The sequence below is a fragment of the Leucoraja erinacea genome, unplaced genomic scaffold, assembly GCF_028641065.1.
Source record: "Leucoraja erinacea ecotype New England unplaced genomic scaffold, Leri_hhj_1 Leri_66S, whole genome shotgun sequence".
Lineage (NCBI taxonomy): Eukaryota > Metazoa > Chordata > Chondrichthyes > Rajiformes > Rajidae > Leucoraja > Leucoraja erinaceus.
The window spans coordinates 188,650-208,335 of record NW_026576586.1 but is presented as its reverse complement, the minus strand read 5'-3'; the positions used below and the strand labels follow the sequence as shown (position 1 = coordinate 208,335).

The 19,686-nt window shown below is 47.5% G+C and overlaps 1 protein-coding gene across 1 annotated transcript in view; it reads right to left on the bottom strand.

Moving 5' to 3' along the window:
• acoxl (acyl-CoA oxidase-like) overlaps positions 1–19,686 on the bottom strand; it is a gene marked incomplete at its 5' end in the record, with an annotated part of 270,744 nt that overhangs the window by 66,172 nt on the left and 184,886 nt on the right. Inside the window, 2 exons of the mRNA XM_055631159.1 lie at positions 1,680–1,791; positions 15,650–15,759. Coding sequence (XP_055487134.1) covers positions 1,680–1,791; positions 15,650–15,759 — 222 coding nt within the window. The remainder of the gene's footprint in view (positions 1–1,679; positions 1,792–15,649; positions 15,760–19,686) is intronic.

The following is a 19,686-nucleotide window of genomic DNA, read 5'->3' as shown; positions in this document are numbered from 1 at the left end:
AATCTCAGCGGGTGAGGCAGCATCAATGGAGCGAAGGAATATGTGACGTTTCGGGTCGAGACCCTTCTTCAGACTGATGTGGGGGTGGGGGGTGGGGGGGGGGGGCGGGAAGAAGAAAGGATGAGGCAGAGACCGTGGGCTGTGGGAGAGCTGGGAAGGGGAGGCGAAAGAGGGAGAAAGCAAGGACTACCTGAAATTGGAGAAGTCAATGTTCATACCGCTGAGGTGTAAACTACACAAGCGAAATACGAGGTGGTGTCCCTCCAATTTAGGGTGGGACTCACTCTGGCCATGAAGGAGGCCCAAGACAGAAAGGTCGGATTGGGAATGGGAGGGGGAGTTGAAGTGCTGAGCCACCGGGAGATCAGGTTGGTTATTACTCTCTTGGCATAACTTAGATGTATAAAATCATGGAAGAAATAGATAGGATGAATCCAGGCTTGGACTTTATTTCGTTGAAGCACAAGATAATGAGAAGTGACCTTATAGAGGTGTATAACATCATGAGAAGAATAGATAGGGTGAATGCAGAGAGTCTTTTACCCAGAGTAGGGGAATCCAGAACCAGAGGACACAGGTATAAGTTTAGAGAGAAAATATTTAATAGGAATTTGAGGGGGACTTTTTCCACACAGAGGATGTATGGAATGAACTGCCAGAGGAGGTAGTTGAGGCTGGTACTATAACAATAGACAATAGACAATAAGTGCAGGAGTAGGCATTCGGCCATTTCAGCCAGCACCGCCATTCAATAGACAATAGACAATAAATAGGTGCAAGAGTAGGCCATTCAGCCCTTCGAGCCAGCACTGCCATTCAATGTGATCATGGCTGATCATCCCCAATCAGTTCCTGCCTTCTCCCCATATCCCCTGACTGCTATTTTTAAGAGCCCTATCTAGCTCTCTCTTGAAAGTATCCAGAGAACTGGCCCTCACCGCCCTCTGAGGCAGAGAATTCCACAGATTCACAACTCTCTGTGAGAAAAAGTGTTTCCTCGTCTCCGTACTAAATGGCTTATTCTTAAACTGTGGCCCCTGGTTCTGGACTCCCCCAACATCGGGAACATGTTTCCTGCCCCTAGCGTGTCCAAACCCTTAATAATCATATGTTTCAATAATACCCTCTCCCTCTCATCCTTCTAAATTCCCTCTCATCCTTCTAAATTCCAGAGTATACAAGCCCAGCCGCCCCATTCTCTCAACATATGACAGTCCCGCCATCCCGGGAATTAATCTGGTGAACCTACGCTGCACTCCCTCAATAGCAAGAATGTCCTTCCTCAAATTAGGGGAGCAAAACTGCACACAATACTCCAGGTGTGGTCTCACTAGGGCCCTGTACAACTGCAGAAGGACCTCTTTGCTCTTATACTCATCTCCTCTTGTTATGAAGGCCAACATGCCATTAGCTTTCTTCACTGCCTGCTGTACCTGCATGTTTATCTGTCTGCTGTCCCTGCATAACAACATTTAAAAGTCACTTGGACTGGTACATAGAAGGATATTGGCCAAACGCAGGCTAATGGGACAGGCTTAGATGGGGCATGTTAGTTGGCGTGGATTAGTTGGGTCAGAGGGCCTGTTTCCGTGCTGTGTGACTCTACTTATTTGGAAATGTGTAATGAGTTGAAGAGCAGCAAATGAATGATGAGAAACTGGTGATCCCAGTGGATTTACCTTGCTGTAGAGTCGAGCCGCCAGGCTGCGCTGAAGCACCCTCTCCCGATAGTTCAGAGCTTTGAGTAGGAAGCTCAGGCTGCCCACGGTCTCTGTGTTGAAGGCCAGGACACTGTTGGGAAACCAACGCATTGCTCAACATCTCAACAAATAGTCATTCTTACCACCCAAAGTAGACAAAAATGCTGGAGAAACTCAGCGGGTGAGGCAGCATCCATGGAGCGAAGGAAATAGGTGACGTTTCGGGTCGAGACCCTTCTTCAGACCATTCTTACCACCCTAACTACTTTACCCAATAGTGAAAGGCTTGGATAGACTGGATGTGGAGAGAATGTCTAGTGGGAGAATCTAGGACCAGAGGCCACAGTCTCAGAATAAAAGGATGTACCTTTAGGAAGTACTAGACTAAGTGGGACCCGTTGGGTCGCAGCTTCACACGGGAGGGCTGGTCCCCCAACGTAATATTCCACCTCTCCACCAATTCCAATATTGTTGGCCAGTGGGGGGGGGGGGCTTTCTGGAGCGCTAGTATGGGTATTGTGGGCTGAAGGGACTCTTGGGCTGGTGACTCTAGCCTGTTGTGCTGGCAGCTCACTCACTGACGGTTGGTGGGCTGGCAGTTGACTCACGGCTATTCCTTGAAATTCCATGTCAAGCAGGGTGCAAGGCCACCAAATTCAAGGGCAGTTTCTTACCACTTCAAGCAGGGTGCAAGGCCACTAAAGAGACAGCGAGTCGTGACCTCTCCCTCCCTCCATCTTGCAGAGACTGAGCCACGACCACACTTCTGGGTTTTATAGTCCCTCCCCCTCCCACCAGAAGGGGCGTGGCCTTCATGGCATGATTGACAGGAGAGAGAATCTCATCATTTTTTAAACAGTAATAACTCTTATTTTTCACCGATGGGAAAAATCCTCGGCACCTGATGAGCGGAGGGGGACTCCGAGTAAGATGGCCAAAAATCACAGCCGTACGTGGTAGCGTTTTTTCTAAAATCAATATAAAGCGCAAACAGGAAGTGGTCAAGATTAGACCTTTAATTATATAGATGGCAAGGCAACTTTAATTAGGCAAGGCAACTTTAATTAGGCAAGGCAACTTTAATTAGGCAAGGCAACTTTAATTAGGCAAGGCAACTTTAATTAGGCAAGGCAACTTTAATTAGGCAAGGCAACTTTAATTAGGCAAGGCAACTTTAATTAGGCAAGGCAACTTTAATTAGACTAGGCAACTTTAATTAGGCAAGGCAACTTTAATTAGGCAAGGCAACTTTAATTAGAGTAGGCAACTTTAATTAGGCAAGGCAACATTAATTAGGCAAGGCAACTTTAATTAGGCAAGGCAACTTTAATTAGGCAAGGCAACTTTAATTAGGCAAGGCAACTTTAATTAGGCAAGGCAACTTTAATTAGACTAGGCAACTTTAATTAGGCAAGGCAACTTTAATTAGAGTAGGCAACTTTAATTAGGCAAGGCAACTTTAATTAGGCAAGGCAACTTTAATTAGACTAGGCAACTTTAATTAGGCAAGGCAACTTTAATTAGGCAATGCAACTTTAATTAGGCAACACAACTTTAGCATTTCCAAACCAAAGGCAACACAGCTTGAGCATTTCCAAACCAAAGTCAACACAGGTTTAGCATTTCCAAACTATATTTTCATAGTTCAGCTCAGACTGAGAGACGTGACCCTCTCGCTCACCATCTTGCAGAGACTGACTGAAACACTCAACACTTCCGGGTTTTATAGTCCCTCCAGAAGGGGCGTGGCCTTCAGGAGAGAGAATCTCAATTTTTTAAACGCTAATAACTCTTTTGTTTTTAATCGATGGGAAAATTCCTCTTGTCTTGCACAGCGGAGGGGGACTCTGAGTAAGTTGGCCAAAAAACACAGCCATAAGTGGCAGCATTTTTTCTAAAATCAATATACAGAACAACAGGAAGTGGTCAAAATCAGACTTTTACTAATATAGATATGAGGAGGAATTTCTTTAGTCAGAAGGTGGTGAATCTGTGGAATTCATTGCCATAGACAGCTGAGGAGGCCAAGTCAATGGATATTTTTAAGGTGGAGATTGACAGATTCTTGTGTAAGAAGGAACTGTAGAAGCTGGTTTAAACCGAAGAAAGATACAAAAAGCTGGACTAACTCAGCGGGGCAGGCAGCATCTCTGGAGGGAAGGAATGGGTGACGTTTCCTCTGAGGAAGTAGAGTCTCGACCCAAAACGTCACCCATTCCTGCTCTCTAGAGATGCTGCCTGTCCCGCTGAGCTACTCCAGCTTTTTGTGTCTATTGACAGATTCTTGATTAGTGCTGGTGTCAGGGGTTATGGGGAGAAGGCAGGAGAATGTGGTTGAGAGGGAGAGATAGATCAGCCATGATTGAATGGTGGAGTAGACTTGATGGGCCGAATGGCCTAATTCTGCTCCTAGCACATGAACGTATGAACAACCCAATCGCATCAACATTGAATTCTCCAATTTTAGGTTACAATCCCCCCTTCCCAACCCCGCCCCCACCCTTACTGATGTTCATAACTGTATGTCAATAGACAATAGACAATAGGTGCAGGAGGCCATTCGGCCCTTCGAGCCAGCACCGCCATTCAAAGTGATCATGGCTGATCATCCCCAATCAGTTCCCCGTTCCTGCCTTCTCCCCATATCTCCTGACTCCGCTATCTTTAAGAGTCCTATCTTTTTAACCTTTTTCTATGGTTTGTATGGAAACTAACTATTTATTTTGGTGTCAATGCGAGTTGACTTAAAACGTGCTATATAAATAAAACGTACTTACTTACTATCTAGCTCTCTCTTGAAAGTATCCAGAGAACCGACCTCCACCGCCCCCTGAGGCGGAGACTTCCACAGACTCACCACTCTCTGTGAGAAAAAGTGTTTCCTCGTCTCCGTTCTAAACATGTCGAAGATGATGACAAGACCATCTCTTATCTGATTGCACGCGATCCAAATCCCTCCATTCCCTACATGTCCACGTGCCTATCCATAAGTCTCTTAAACACCACGATCCTATCTGCCTCCACCCCCACCCCTGGCAGCACGTTCCAGGCACCCACCACTGTTTGAAAAAAAACTGCCCTGCACACCCCCTTTCGACATTGGTCTTTCACCTGGGAACATGGGACTGATTGAGTTTTTTTGATTAACAGAAATGGCTGATAAAGCAGAGCTATAGATGTTGCCGCTCGGGACATGAGCAAAGTATTTGACCATGTTCTACATGGTAGGTTGCTCTGGATGGTGAGATTGCATGGGATCCAGGGAGAGATGGCAGACTGTTGAGATCATTGCTTCATGGAGGGAAGTGGGAGGTGATGGTGAGAGGATTGTTTTTGCAGACTGCAGGCCTGTGACTAGTGGTGTCCCTCTGGAATCAGTGCTGGGCCCATTGCTGTCTGTGGTTTATATCAGTGATCTGGATGGCACGACCAGCAAGTTTGCAGATGATACTAAAGTGGGTGTTATCACAGATAGTGGAGATAATTATCAAAAATGACAGCAGGATATGTTTACGGCAGAGATAGATCGATTCTTGATCAGTGCGGGTGTCAGGGGTCGTGGCGAGAAGGCAGGAGAATGGGGTTAGGAGGGAGAGATAGATCAGCCATGATTGAATGGCAGAGTAGACTTGATGGGGCCGAATGGCCTAGTTCTGCTCCTATCACATGATCATGATTGGTTGAGCAGATGGGCTGAGGAATGGGTAAACCAGGGCAGGACCTACACAGTGAATGGCAGAGCCTCGCTTGGGCAGTGTTGTAGAGCAAAGGGATCTAAGAGTACAGGTACATAGTTCCTTGAAAGTGGCATTACAGGTTGATAGGGTGGTCAAGAAGGTCTTTGACCTTCATTAGTCAGTGTACTGAGTATAGAAGATGGGATGTTATGTACAAAATGATAGTGAGGCCACATTTAGACAATAGACAATAGGTGCAGGAGTAGGCCATTCAGCCCTTCATGCCAGCACCGCCATTCAATGTGATCATGGCTGATCATCCCCAATCAGTACCCCATTCCTGCCTTCTCCCCATATCCCCTGACTCCGCTATCTTTAAGAGCCCTATCTAACTCTCTCTTGAAAACATCCAGAGAATCTGCCTCCACCGCCCTCTGAGGCAGAGAATTCCACACTCACCACTCTCTGTGTGAAAAAGTGTTTCCTCGTCTCCGTTCTAAATGGCCTACCCCTTATTATTAAACTGTGGCCCCTGGTTCTGGACTCCCCCAACATCGGGAACATGTTTCCTGCCTCTAGCGTGTCCAAGCCCTTAACAATCTTATATGTTTCAATGAGTTCCCCTCTCATCCTTCTAAACTCCCGAGTATTGTGCTCACTTCTGGTCAGCCTGGTCCCAGCACACCGATGCAATTGTAAAGAAGGTACATCAGCGCTCCTACTTCCTGAGAAGATTACGGAGAGTCGGTATGTCAAAGAGGATTCTCCTAAACTTCTACAGGTGCACGGTAGAGAGCATGCTGGCCGGTTGCATCGTGGCTTGGTTCGGCAACTTGAACGTCCAGGAGCGGAAAAGACGACAAAAAGTTGTGACCACTGCCCAGTCCATCACTGGCTCTGACCTCCCCACCATCGATCGTAGTCGCTGCCTCAAAAGGCAGCCAACATCATCGAAGACCCACACCATCCTGGCCACACACTCATCTCACCACTGCCATCAGGTAGAAGGTACAGGAGCCTGAAGACTATAACGTCCAGGTTCAGGAATAGCTGCTTCCCCACAGCCGTCAGGCTATTAAACACAGCAACAAATAAGCTCTGAGCTCTGAACTGCAAAAGACTATATTATTATTTATTATTTGCACTATATTTGTTATTTATTGAACTTTTTCTTGTTTATCTTATTATGTACAATGTTTACATGTTCACATATTGTGTTGTGCTGCAGCAAGTAAGAATTTTATTGTTCCATCCGGGATATATGACAAGGAAACACTTGTGACTCTTAACTAATTATCAACAATGACAGCAGGATATGTTTACGGCAGATAGATAGATAGATAGACAGTACGGGTGTCAGGGGTTGTGAGGAGAAGGCAGGAGAATGGGGTTAGGAGGGAGAGATAGATAGCGGAGTCAGGGGATATGGGGAGAAGGCAGGAACGGGGTACTGATTGGGGATGATCAGCCATGATCATATTGAATGGCGGTGCTGGCTCGAAGGGCCGAATGGCCTAGTCCTGCACCTATTGTTTATTGAAATTGTGCAGAGACGATTTATGAGGACGTTGCAATGACGTCAAGGCCTGAGCTACAGGGAGAGGTTGTGCTTCGTCGGACTTTATTCCTTGGAGCGCAGGAGGATGAGGGGTGATCTTATTAAGATGTGTTATTAGATCTTAAGGGAAATAGATAGGGTTAATGCACCCTCTTTGACCAGAGAAAGACACAGAGGTCTGGAGTAACTCAGCGGGACAGGCTGCATCTCTGCAGAGAAGGAATGGGTGACGCTTCGGGTCGAGACCCTTCTTCAGACTGGTTAGGGAAAAGGGAAACGAGAGATATAGACGATGATGTGGAGAGATAAAGAACAGTGAATGAAAGATTTGCATAAAAGTCACGATGATAAATGAAACAGGCCATTGTTCGCTATTTGTGGGGTGAAAATGAGAAGCTGGTGCAACTTGGGTGGGGGAGAGATGGATAGAGAGGGAATGACGGGGCTACCTGAAGTTAGAATATTCATACCACTGGGTTGTAAGCTTCCCAAGTCGACTCTTTTACCAGTATAGGGGAATAAAGAACCAGGGCACTTAAGTTTAAAGTGAGATAAGAAAGATCATAGGAGCCTGGGGGGTGTGGGTGTATGGAACGAGCTGCCAGAGGTGGGAGTTGGGGCAAGGACTATAGTTGGACAGGTACATGGACAGGAAAGGTTAGAGGGGGTATGGGGCAAACGCGGGTTGTTGGGACTAGTGTAGATGGGGCATCTTGGTTGACGTGACAAGTTGGCCCCAAAGGCCTGTTTCCATGACTATAACAGTGATCAGTGCAGCACAAGACAGTCCAACAGGGAGAAGATACAGACTAGCCTGAAAACTGAAACAGCCAGGTTCAGGAAGAGCTTCTTCCCAACAATAACCAGGCTCTTGGATACCACGAACTCCAACTAAATTCTTAACTACAAACTGCCTGGATTACACTGGAGACTTTGGGCTTCATTTGATTTTGGTTTTGCTTTCATTTTTTAATTTTTTAATTTTATTTATTGAACTTCTTTCAGTGTTTTGTTTATTTTGTTGGTTCACATGCTTGATCAATGGTGTTTTATCATTAATGTTTTATTATTATTAATGTATCGTGTTTTCTGAGTCATTCGTAACTGTCACTGTATGTCATGTTGTTACTTGTGGGCGGAGCACCAAGGGAAATTCCTTGTATGTGAATACTTGGCCAATAAACTTACTTACTTACATAGAAACATAGAAAATAGGTGCAGGAGGAGGCCATTCGGCCCTTCGAGCCAGCACCGCCATTCATTGTGATCATGGCTGATCGTCCCCTATCAATAACCCGTGCCTGTCTTCTCCCCATATCCCTTGACTCCACTCGCCCCTAGAGCTCTATCTAACTCTCTCTTAAATCCATCCAGTGACTTGGCCTCCACTGCCCTCTGTGGCAGGGAATTCCACAAATTCACAACTCTCTGGGTGAAAAAGTTTTTTCTCACCTCAGTCTTAAATGACCTCCCCTTTATTTTAAGACTGTGGCCCCTGGTTCTGGACTCGCCCAACATTGGGGACATTTTTCCTGCGATGAAACATATTGATGATGAAACATTTTACTTACTTGTCATATTATCGACTGGGCGCTTTGTTTACAGACCTGTGTCAGGGGTCATGGGGAGAAGGCAGGAGAATGGGGTTAGGATGGAGAGGTAGATCAGTCACGATTAAATGGTGGAGTAGACTTGATGGGCCGAATGGACTAAATCAGCTCCTAGCACATCATCTTATGAACCTGCTGTATTGTTGTGTGTAAGAATGTTATTGTTCTTTTCTGGACATATGCCAATAAATCACACTTGTCTCTCTTGCCCAGGACTCGATGACACACCAAATGATTGTAAAGCAATGCATCAAACATTCCGGTCTCTTAATGTGACCCCCAATTCATTGTTTTAAAAGTCACTGAAAGTAAGCATGCAGGTACAGCAGGCAGTGAAGAAAGCGAATCACAAGAGGAATCGAATATAGGAGCAAATAGGTCCTAGTACAGGGTGTACTAGTGCAGGTGTACAGGGCCCTAGTGAGACCACACCTGGAGTATTGTGTGCAGTTTTGGTCCCCTAATTTGAGGATGGACATTCTTGCTATTGAGGGAGTGCAGCGTAGGTTCACCAAGTTAATTCCCGGGATGGCGGGACTGTCATATGATGAAAGAATGAGTCGACTCACCTTATATTCACTGGAATTTAGAAAGATGAGAGGAGATCATATGAGAAACATAAAACATTCTTAAGGGATTAGACAGGCAAGATGCTGGAAAAAAATTCCCAATGTTGGGGGAGTCCAGAACCATGGGTCACAGTTTAAGAATAAGAGGTCGTCCATTTAGGACTGAGATGAGTAAATACTTTTTCACCCAGAGAGTTGTAAATCTGTGGAATTCTCTGCCACAGAAGGCAGTGGAGGCCAATTCACTATATGTTTTCAAGACAAAGTTGGATTTAGCTCTTTAGGGCACAACTGAATCACGGGATATGGGGCGAAGGCAGGTACGGGGTACTGATTGGGGATGATCAGCCATGATCACATTGAATTTAGGAGATTGAGGGGGGATCTTATAGAAACTTACAAAATTCTTAAGGGGTTGGACAGGCTAGATGCAGGAAGATTGTTCCCGATGTTGGGGAAGTCCAGGGCCAGGGGTCACAGCTTAAGGATAGAGGGATGAATCTTTGGAACTCTCTGCCGCAGAGGGTAGTCGAGGCCAGTTCATTGGCTATGTTTAAGAGGGAGTTAGATTTGGCCCTTGTGGCTAAAGGGATCAGGGGGTATGGAGAGAAGGCAGGTACAGGATACTGAGTTGGATGATCAGCCATGAACATATTGAATGGCGGTGCAGGCTCGAAGGGCCGAATGGCCTACTCCTGCACCTATTGTCTACATAGTGTCAGGCATTCGACCAGCCCACTCGTGTGCACTCCAGGTAGCGGCAGCTCTCTGCTGTGCGTGTTGGTGTGAGATCTCGCAGCCTGGGTCCTCCACAGACCCTTCAAAGTGGAAACTCCTGTGGGTGGAGGATCATTTCATTGATATAAGGAGACTAGTTTGACTGATGTAAAACCAAGATGGTACAATGTTAAAGAAAGAACTGCAGATGCTGGAAAAATCGAAGGTAGACAAAACAATAGACAATAGGTGCAGGAGTAGGCCATTTGGCCCTCCAAGCCAGCCCCACCATTCAATATGATCATGGCTGATCATCCCCAATCAGTACCCCTGGAGAAAATGCTGGAGAAACTCATCTATGGAGCAAAGGAATAGCTGACATTTCGGGTCGAGACTCTTCTTCAGACCCTGGTACAATGTGTACTTTTCTTTCGTCTGGGTTGCTATGATCTACAATAGGAGCTGCCAGGATGGGACACTGCAAGCAGATTGAACTGTAACTGAATACAGAAGAAGAGACGTCTAATTCAGTTCAGTTTAGTTTATTGTCACATGCACCATCCTACAGTGAAAAGCTTATGTTGCGTGCAAAACAGTTGTAACTAAGTACAGCAGGGCAACGGGAAAAAACCAGAATAGGTCTGGCTGGGTGCGGAGAGCTAGCACACACTTGATGGGCCAAATGGCTGTCATTTATGCTCTATGACTCTACACTTAGGAGATACAGCACCAGAATTTACTTTTAGTTATTGAAGTAGAATTAGGCCATGTGGCATGGGCAGGATGGGCCGAAGGGCCAGTTTCGGTCCTTCGAGCCAGCACCGCTATTCAATATGATCATGGCTGATCATCCCCAATCAGTACCCCGTTCCTACCTTCTCCCCCATATCCCCTGACTCCGCTATCTTTAAGAGCCCTATCTAGCTCTCTCTTGAAAGTATCCAGAGAACCGGCCTCCACCACCCTCTGAGGCAGAGAATTCCACAGACTCACAACTCTCTGTGAGAAAAAGTGTTTCCTCGTCTCCGTTCTAAATGACCTACCGCTTATTCTTAAGCTGTGGCCCCTGGTTAGGGACTCCCCCTACATCGGGAACATGTTTCCTGCCTCTAGCGTGTCCAATCCCTTAATAATCTTATCTGTTTCAATGAGGTGCCCTCTCATCCTGCTAAACTCCAGAGTGTACAAGCCCAGCTGCTCCATTCTCTCAGCATATGACAGTCCCGCCATCCCGGGACTTTAGAGATACAGCACGGCAAGTGGCCCTCTAGCCCACCGAGCCCAGGTCGACCAGCGACCACCCCATACACTAGCACTATCCTGCACACTGACGATAATCTACAATTTACCAAAGCCAACTGCGGTGGCCTGGTGGTGCAGCAGTAGAGTTGCTGACTTACATAGCAAGGGACCTGCTTTCAATACTGACTACGGGTCCAGTCTGTACGGAGTTTGTACCTTTTCCCCGTGACCATGTGGGTTTTCTCCTGGTGCTCCGGGTTCCTCCAACATTCCAAAGACGTAACGATTTGCAAGTTAATTGACTCCGGTAGGAATTGTAAATTGTCCCCGGTGTGTGTTGGATAGTGGTTGTGTGCGGGGATCGCTGGTCGGCGCGGACTCGGTGGGTCGACGGGCTTGTTTCCGCGCTGTGTCTCTAGACTACATTAACTCACAAACCTGTACGTCTTTGAAGTGAGGGAGGAAACCGGAGCACCTGGAGAAAACCCACGTGGTCACGGGGAGAAGGTGCAAAATCCGTACAGACAGATCCCGTGAATAAGATTCCCTCTCATCCATCTAAACTCCAGAGTACACAAGCCCAGCCGCTCCACTCTCTCAGCATACGACAGGTTGATGTGGGCAAGTTGGTCGAAGGGCCTGTTTCCACGCTGTATCACTGTGACTTGCGTAAGATTGAATTGGAAAATGAGCTTCTTCCCAGAAGGCTTCATGGATAATTCTCCTCCCTTGATGTTTTGTGGTGCTGGTTCCCGGAAGCACAAATACTGCGGTCCTTCTTCCCGGCTTCTGTGAGCGCATGTTTCTGGTTACGGATCCAGGCATGACAATTTCCACAGCCTCGTCTAGTAAATATACACTTGAACAAGCACAGAACTGAATTCCATCAAACTAAGTTCAAGGACTTTACTGGAATTGGTGTGGTATGAGGAAGAGTTTTTGTTCACCCGTATTAGAATCTACCCGTCCCCTTCGAAAGCAAAAGGCGGGTCCAGGGCTTTTTTGTCGTGACTGTTCTAAATCTAGATTTTAAAACGTTGAGCAATTGCAATACTACAAACACATTACTCAAGTTTCAAAAATGTATAGGGACGCAACAAACTGCAGATGCTGGTTTCTGCAAAAAGGCACAGAGTGCTGGAGTGACTCAGCGGGTCAGGCAGCACCTGTGGAGAACATGGATAGGTGACGTTTCATAGAGTGCTGGAGTAACTCAGCGGGTGCAGCAGCATCTATGGAGCTAAGGAAATAGGCACGTTTCGGGTCGAAACCCTTCCGGGTTTCGGCACGAAACGTTGCCTATTTCCTTCGCTCCATAGATGCTGCTGCACCATAACTCAGCGGGTCAGGCAGCATCTGTGGAGAACATGGATAGGTGACGTTTCACAGAGTGCTGGAGTAACTCAGCGGGTCAGGCAGCATCTGTGGAGAACATGGATAGGTGACGTTTCACAGAGTGCTGGAGTAACTAAGCAGTTTACAGGAGGATGATCCACCAGTGACCCCAGCAGCAAGGAGCGAGATGTGAACATAGAAACATAGAAATTAGGTGCAGGAGTAGGCCATTCGGCCCTTCGAGCCTGCACCGCCATTCAATATGATCATGGCTGATCATCCAACTCAGTATCCCGTACCTGCCTTCTCTCCATACCCTCTGATCCCCTTGGCCACAAGGGCCACATCTAACTCCCTCTTAAATACAGCCAATGAACTGGCCTCAACTACCCTCTGTGGCAGAGAGTTCCAGAGATTCACCACTCTCTGTGTGAAAAAAGTTCTCCTCATCTCGGTTTTAAAGGATTTCCCCTTTATCCTTAAGCTGTGACCCCTTGACCTGGACTTCCCCAACATCGGGAACAATCTTCCTGCATCTAGCCTGTCCAACCCCTTAAGAATTTTGTAAATTTCTATAAGATCCCCTCTCAATATTCTAAATTCTAGAGAGTATAAACCAAGAACGAGACCCTTTTGTCCACAAAGCACGGTGTCATTCTTAAATATTTCACTAATATTGTGCAATCCTCATGGTTTAGTTTAGATTAGAGATACAGCGCGGAAACAGGCCCTTCGACCCACCGGGGCTGCGCCGACCAGCGATCCCCGCACACTAACACTACCCTACACACACTGGGGACAATTTACACTTCATACCAACCCAATTAACCTACAAACCTGCACGTCTTTGGAGTGTGAGAGGAAACCGAAGATCTCCAGGCAGAAGGTACAAACTCCGTACAGACAGCACCCGTTGTCGGGATGGAACCCGGGTCTCTGGCGCTGTGGGGCAGTAACTCTACCCGCTGCGCCACCGTGCCTCCCTCTAAAAGGTTCTTTACTAGTTTGGACTCCACCCCAGACTGCAGCACAGGGGTTCAGCAGGTAGAGCTCCAGTCCCCCACGCCTCCCCTCGTGACACGGTTGGTTTCAATAGACGACAGACAACAGGTGCAGGAGTAGGCCATTCGGCCCTTCGAGCCAGCACCGCCATTCAATGTGATCATGGCTGATCATCCCCAATCAGTACCCCGTTCCTGCCTTCTCCTCATATCCCCCTGACTCCGCTATGTTTAAGAGCCCTATCTAGCTCTCTCTTGAAAGTATCCAGAGAACCTGCCTCCACCGCCCTCTGAGGCAGAGAATTCCACAGACTCACAACTCTCTGTGATAAAAAGTGTTTCCTCGTCTCCGTTCTAAATGGCCTACCCCTTATTCTTAAACTGTGTGTGGCCCCTGGTTCTGGAGTGCCCTGGATTCCTCCGGAGTGCTGCCATTTCCTCCCAGTTCCTGAAGGAAGTGAGGCCACGTTTGGAGCATTGCATTCAGTTTTGGTCACCCTACGGTGGGAAGAAGGCCATTATGATGGAACGAGTGCAGGGAAGATCGACGAGATTGTTGCCAGGACTCGAGTGCCTGACCTTCAGGGAAAGATAGACACAAAATGCTGGAGTAACTCAGTAGTTCAGGCAGCATCTCTGGAGAACAAAGGATGGGAGACATTTGGGCTAGGGATCCTTCTTCAGACTGATGTTCATTACCCACCATGTTCATTCCTTCAGTTCCGGTTAGTTTAGTTTAGTTGTTATTGTCATGTGTACTGAGGTACAGTGAAAAGCTATTGTTCGTGTGCTATCCATCCGCTGTTCTAGGTGTCAGCTGCTCTACATCGGTGAGACCAAGCGCAGGCTTGGCGATCGCTTCGCCCAACACCTCCGCTCAGTCCACAATAACCAACCTGATCTCCCGGTGGCTCAACACTTCAACTCCCCCTCCCATTCCCAATCCGACCTTTCTGTCCTGGGCCTCCTCCATGGCCAGAGTGAGTCCCACCGTAAATTGGAGGAGCAGCACCTCATATTACGCTTGGGTAGTTTACACCCCAGCGGTATGAACATTGACTTCTCCAATTTCAGATAGTCCCTGCTTTCTCCCTCCTTCCCCTCCCCTTCCCAGCTCTCCCACAGCCCACTGTCTCCGCCTCTTCCTTTCTTCTTCCCGCCCCCCCCCCCACATCAGTCTGAAGAAGGGTTTTGACACAGAAACATAGAAAATAGGCGGGAGACCATTCGGCCCTTCGAGCCAGCACTGCCATTCATTGTGATCATGGCTGATCGTCCCCTATCAATAACCCGTGCCTGCCTTCTCCCCATATCCCTTGACTCCACTAGCCCCTAGAGCACCCATCCAGTGATTTGGCCTCCACTGCCCTCTGTGGCAGGGAATTCCATAACTTCACAACTCTGGGTGAAAACGTTTTTTCTCACCTCGGTCTTAAATAGCCTCCCCTTTATTCTAAGACTGTGGCCCCTGGTTCTGTATTCGCCGAACATTGGGAACATTTTTCCTGCATCTAGCTTGTCCAGTCCTTTTATAATTTTATATGTTTCTATAAGATCCCCCCTCATCCTTCTAAACTCCAGTGAATACAAGCCTAGTCTTTTCAATCTTTCCTCATATGACAGTCCCGCCATCCCAGGGACTGCATCTGCCCACTCACTCAACCTGTCCCGAAACGTCACCTATTCCTTCGCTCCATAGATGCTGCCTCACCCGCTGAGTTTCTCCAGCATTTTTGTCTACCTTCGATTTTTCCAACATCTGCAGTTCCTTCTTAAACATAATGTCCAGCTCGGTATTGATGGTAATGGCTTCCCAATGCACTGCAAGGGCCAGGAAGCGAGCGGGCAAGATCATCTCTGACCCCTCTCACCCTGGCCACAAACTCTTTGAATCACTTCCCTCTGGAAGGCGACTCCGGACTGTCAAAGCTGCCACAGCCAGACATAAAAACAGTTTTTATCCACGAGTAGTTGCTCTACTCAACAGCCAAAAATCTGTAGCCTCCCTTTGCTCTGGTATTTTATTTAATTCACATGTTTAATCAATAATGTTTTATTATTAATGTTTAATGTTTTATGTGTCATTCCCAACTGTCACTGTATGTCATGTTGTCACTTGCGGGCGGAGCACCAAGACAAATTCCTTGTATGTGAATACTTGGTCAATAAACTTATTCATACTATTCAATTGACAGAGCAATGTGCATGAGATGCACTGCTGTGCGGTGATCCAAAGGTACCTGGTTCTCAGGCTGTCAGTTGCGGCCACAGACCAGTGCTTCAGTAAGGCAACCATGGGACTTTCCTCGTACTGCCTGGCGTACTGAGCCAGAAGCTCACGCACAACCACCTGTGGAGCAAACACCAACACTTACTTGCAAGTTCACTTTGTTTACCTCTTCTGCAGGCAACTGAAACTGTCTTACGGGCCTGTCCCACTTGCGCAACTTTTTCGGCGACTGCCGGCACCCGTCACAGGTCGGCGAAAATGTTCAACATGTTGAAAATCCAGCGGCGACCAGAAAGACGCTACGACTCTTTGGGCGACTGAGGAGACGACTCACGACCGTACAGGCGACATGTCGCGGGGTGAAGCCTGGATGGTCGTGAGTAGTCGCCCAAAGAGTCGTACCTTGTTCTGGTCGCCGCTGGATTCTCAACGTTAAACATTTTCGGTGACCCGCCACGACCTATGACGGGTGCCGGCGAATTGCCGAAAAAGTTGCCTAAGTGGGACAGGCCCTTAAAACAGCTCTGACACTTGTTACCATAACAACAGCAATCTTCCACACACGTGGTACCTTTAACAAAACAGAATAAACTCTCAATGTGTTTCACATGAGAATCACCAAAGAAACATTGCTGATGCGCATGTGAAGGCTGGTGTTCAAATTCAGGAGAATCGGGACAATTCAGGAGGATGAGGGGTGATTTTATAGAGGTGTACAAAATCATGAGAGGAATAGATCAGGTCGATGCACAGAGTCTCTTGCCCAGAGTAGGGGAATCGAGGACCAGAGGACATGGGTTTAAATGGAAGGGGAAAGATTTAATAGGAACCCAAGGGGCAACTTTGTTTACACATAGTGTGATGGGTATATGGAATTAGCTGCAAGAGGAGGTAGTTGACACTGCGTTTAAGAAACAGTTAGGCAGGTACATGGATAGGACAGGTTTGGAGGGATATGGACTAAACATGGGCAGATGGGACAAGTGTAGATGGGACATGTTGGCCGGTGTGGGCAAGGTGGGCCGAAGGCCCCGTTTTCACACTTTATTGTGCCATAGAAACATATAAACATAGACAATAGGTGCGGGAGGCCATTCAGCCCTTCAAGCCAGCACCGCCATTCATTGTGATCATGGCTGATCGTCCCCTATCAATAACCCGTGCCTGCCTTCTCCCCGTATCCCTTGACTCCACTAGCCCCTAGAGCTCTATCTAACTCTCTCTTAAATCCATCCAGTGACTTGGCCTCCACTGCCCTCTGTGGCAGGGAATTCCACAAATTCACAACTCTCTGGGTGAAAACGTTTTTTTCTCACCTCAGTCTTACATGGCCTCCCCTTTATTCTAAGACTGTGGCCCCTGGTTCTGTATTCGCCCAACATTGGGAACATTATCCCTGCATCTAGCTTGTCCAGTCCTTTTATAATTTTATATGTTTCTATAAGATTCCCCCTCATCCTTCTAAACTCCAGTGAATACAAGCCTAGTCTTTTCAATCTTTCCTCATATGGCAGTCCCGCCATCCCAGTGATCAATCTGGTGAACCTACGCTGCACTGCCTCAATCACAAGGATGTCCTTCCTCAAATTCGGAGACCAAAACTGTACGCAATACTCCAGATGTGGTCTCACCAGAGCCCGAAACAACTGCAGACAAATGACAAAGAGGTGGGCTTTCAGGAAGAATTCAAGGAGGAGAAACGACATTGCAAATAACACCACGCCAGCAGCTGAAGACCTGGCTGTCACTACGGGATGATCACACTTGGGATGAGCCTGAAGCTGGAAATTGAGTTACATTACTGTCTCAGGAGGGTGTAGGGGAGTAGAAGACTCTTGCAGAACAGGATCACCACTATAATGGCTCGCCCAACACCTCCACACAGTTCACATCAACCAACCTGATCTCCCGGTGGCTCAGCACTTCAACTCCCCCTCCGAATCCGACCTTTCGGTCCTGGGCCTCCTCCATGGCCAGAGCGAGTCCCACCACAAATTGGAGGAGCAGCACCTCATATTTCGCTTGGGTAGTTTACACCCCAGTACCTGTAGTATGAACATTGACCTCCAATTTCAGGTAGTCCCTGCTTTCTCCCTCCTTCCCCTCCCCTTCCCAGCTCTCCCACAGCCCACTGTCTCCGCCTCTTCCTTTCTTCTTCCCCCCCCCCCCCCCCCCCCCCCACATCCAGAAGAAGGGTCTCGACCCGAAACGTCGCTTATTTCCTTCGCTCCATAGATGCTGCCTCACCCGCTGGGTTTCTCCAGCAATTTTTGTCTACCTTTGATTATAATGGAGTCACTGCCCAAATTTGGATTAGACCACTATTGGGAAAGCGGAAGCAACAGAGGCAGAAGAATGAGGTCTAGAAGGGAAAATAGATCAGCCATGATTGAATGGCGGAGTAGACTTGATGGGCCGAATGGCCGAATTCTTCTCCTACAACTTAGGAACTTAAGCTGAGATAAACTAATCTCGTCTGCGTACACATGATCAATACCACTCCATCCCCTGCATATTCAAATGCCAATCTAAAAACGCCTTCTAAACACCACCATCTACCTCCTCCTCCACCACCCCCGGCATCACGATCTAGACACTCACCACCCTCTGTGTAGGCAACATGCCCCTACACATCTCTTTTAAACAATAAACAATGTCCCTCTGAAGGGCCTGTCCCACTTTCACAACCTCATGCACAACCTTTTTTACTCGTGGACATTTTTCATCGTGCTAGAAAAACGCCCCGACCTACTTGATGTCACGAGTACTTACGACTAGCGTCACAGCCTGCTACCACCTACCCACGATCTCGTGACGACCATGCTGCGAGTATGAGTCAAAGGCAAACTCGGCAGAGGTCGTGAATTAGGTCGTGAAAGTGGGACAGGCCCTTTACCCTAAATCTATGCCCTCTGGTCCTTGACATTTGAACCCGGGAAGGATAACCTTCCGTAATTCTATATACCTTTATAGACTCACAAGTGTAGCTGGGAGCACTGGAGAAAACAGTGCATAATGACATGGCTCCTGTTTGAGTGCTACTCTCATTCTAGGCCAGAAGCTTAGTATGGGACTTCCTTCTGCCTTAGAAGAGTGTAAATGAGGGGAGAGATATATTATTCTCCTCCTCCTCAGGTTTCACCTGCGTGGGCAGAGAGGAGGAGAGTCACCCAGCCTGGGGAAGTCCCTTTCCACCCCCTGACTGCTGTATCTGCAATCACATGCTGGAATTGGCCTAGTGCCATCGTCTGGGATGAGGGAAAAGCAACAACGGGCTTGCCAAAACAAAGACTATTGTCTGAAGAAGGGTTTCAGCCCGAAACGCTGCCTATTTCCTTCGCTCCATAAATGCTGCCTCACCCGCTGAGTTTCTCCAGCATTTTTGTCTACCTAAAGACAGTTGTCCTCTGTTGACTCATTGCAGTGTCATGCAGTTGGGAGATTGCAATCTTCACGTGGTCCGCCCTGTTTCGACCAATGCAATCAACCTGGCGTGCACAATCAAATAAGATCAAATAGAACAAGTTGTCCTACGACTTTAGGCTGTGCGCGCCGTACGCAAGAAGAAGATTGCATTGTTATGATGCGAGTCTGAACCTGGTGCAAGGTTTGAGGATGGGCAGTCCACACCAAAGATCCTATAGCGGAGCAAGATAGACCACTCCTGCTAAATGCAATGGGCTGACGTGTAGTACGTAACGGAGCGGAACGTGGGCCTTTTTTTCATCCATTTCCGTAACCGGACCCGACCCGACCCGTAGTGTAATCAACGTTGCGGGGGAACAGTTTGTGTTAATAAATTAAAATTCAGAAAATGAGGAGAAGATTTTTACCAAAGAACTTTTATTTTTACGAGGATGTTTCCGTAACCGGATTCCGTCTCCGCACTATAATCCTACGGGATCTTTGGTGCGGAGACGGAAGCCGGTTACGGAAATGGGGCTGAAAATTACCCGTGAATCTGCCCATGACCGTACTATGCCTTTTTCATCGAGTGGACTATCTTGCTCGCTGTAGGATCTTTAGTCCACACAGTCATGATCTCAG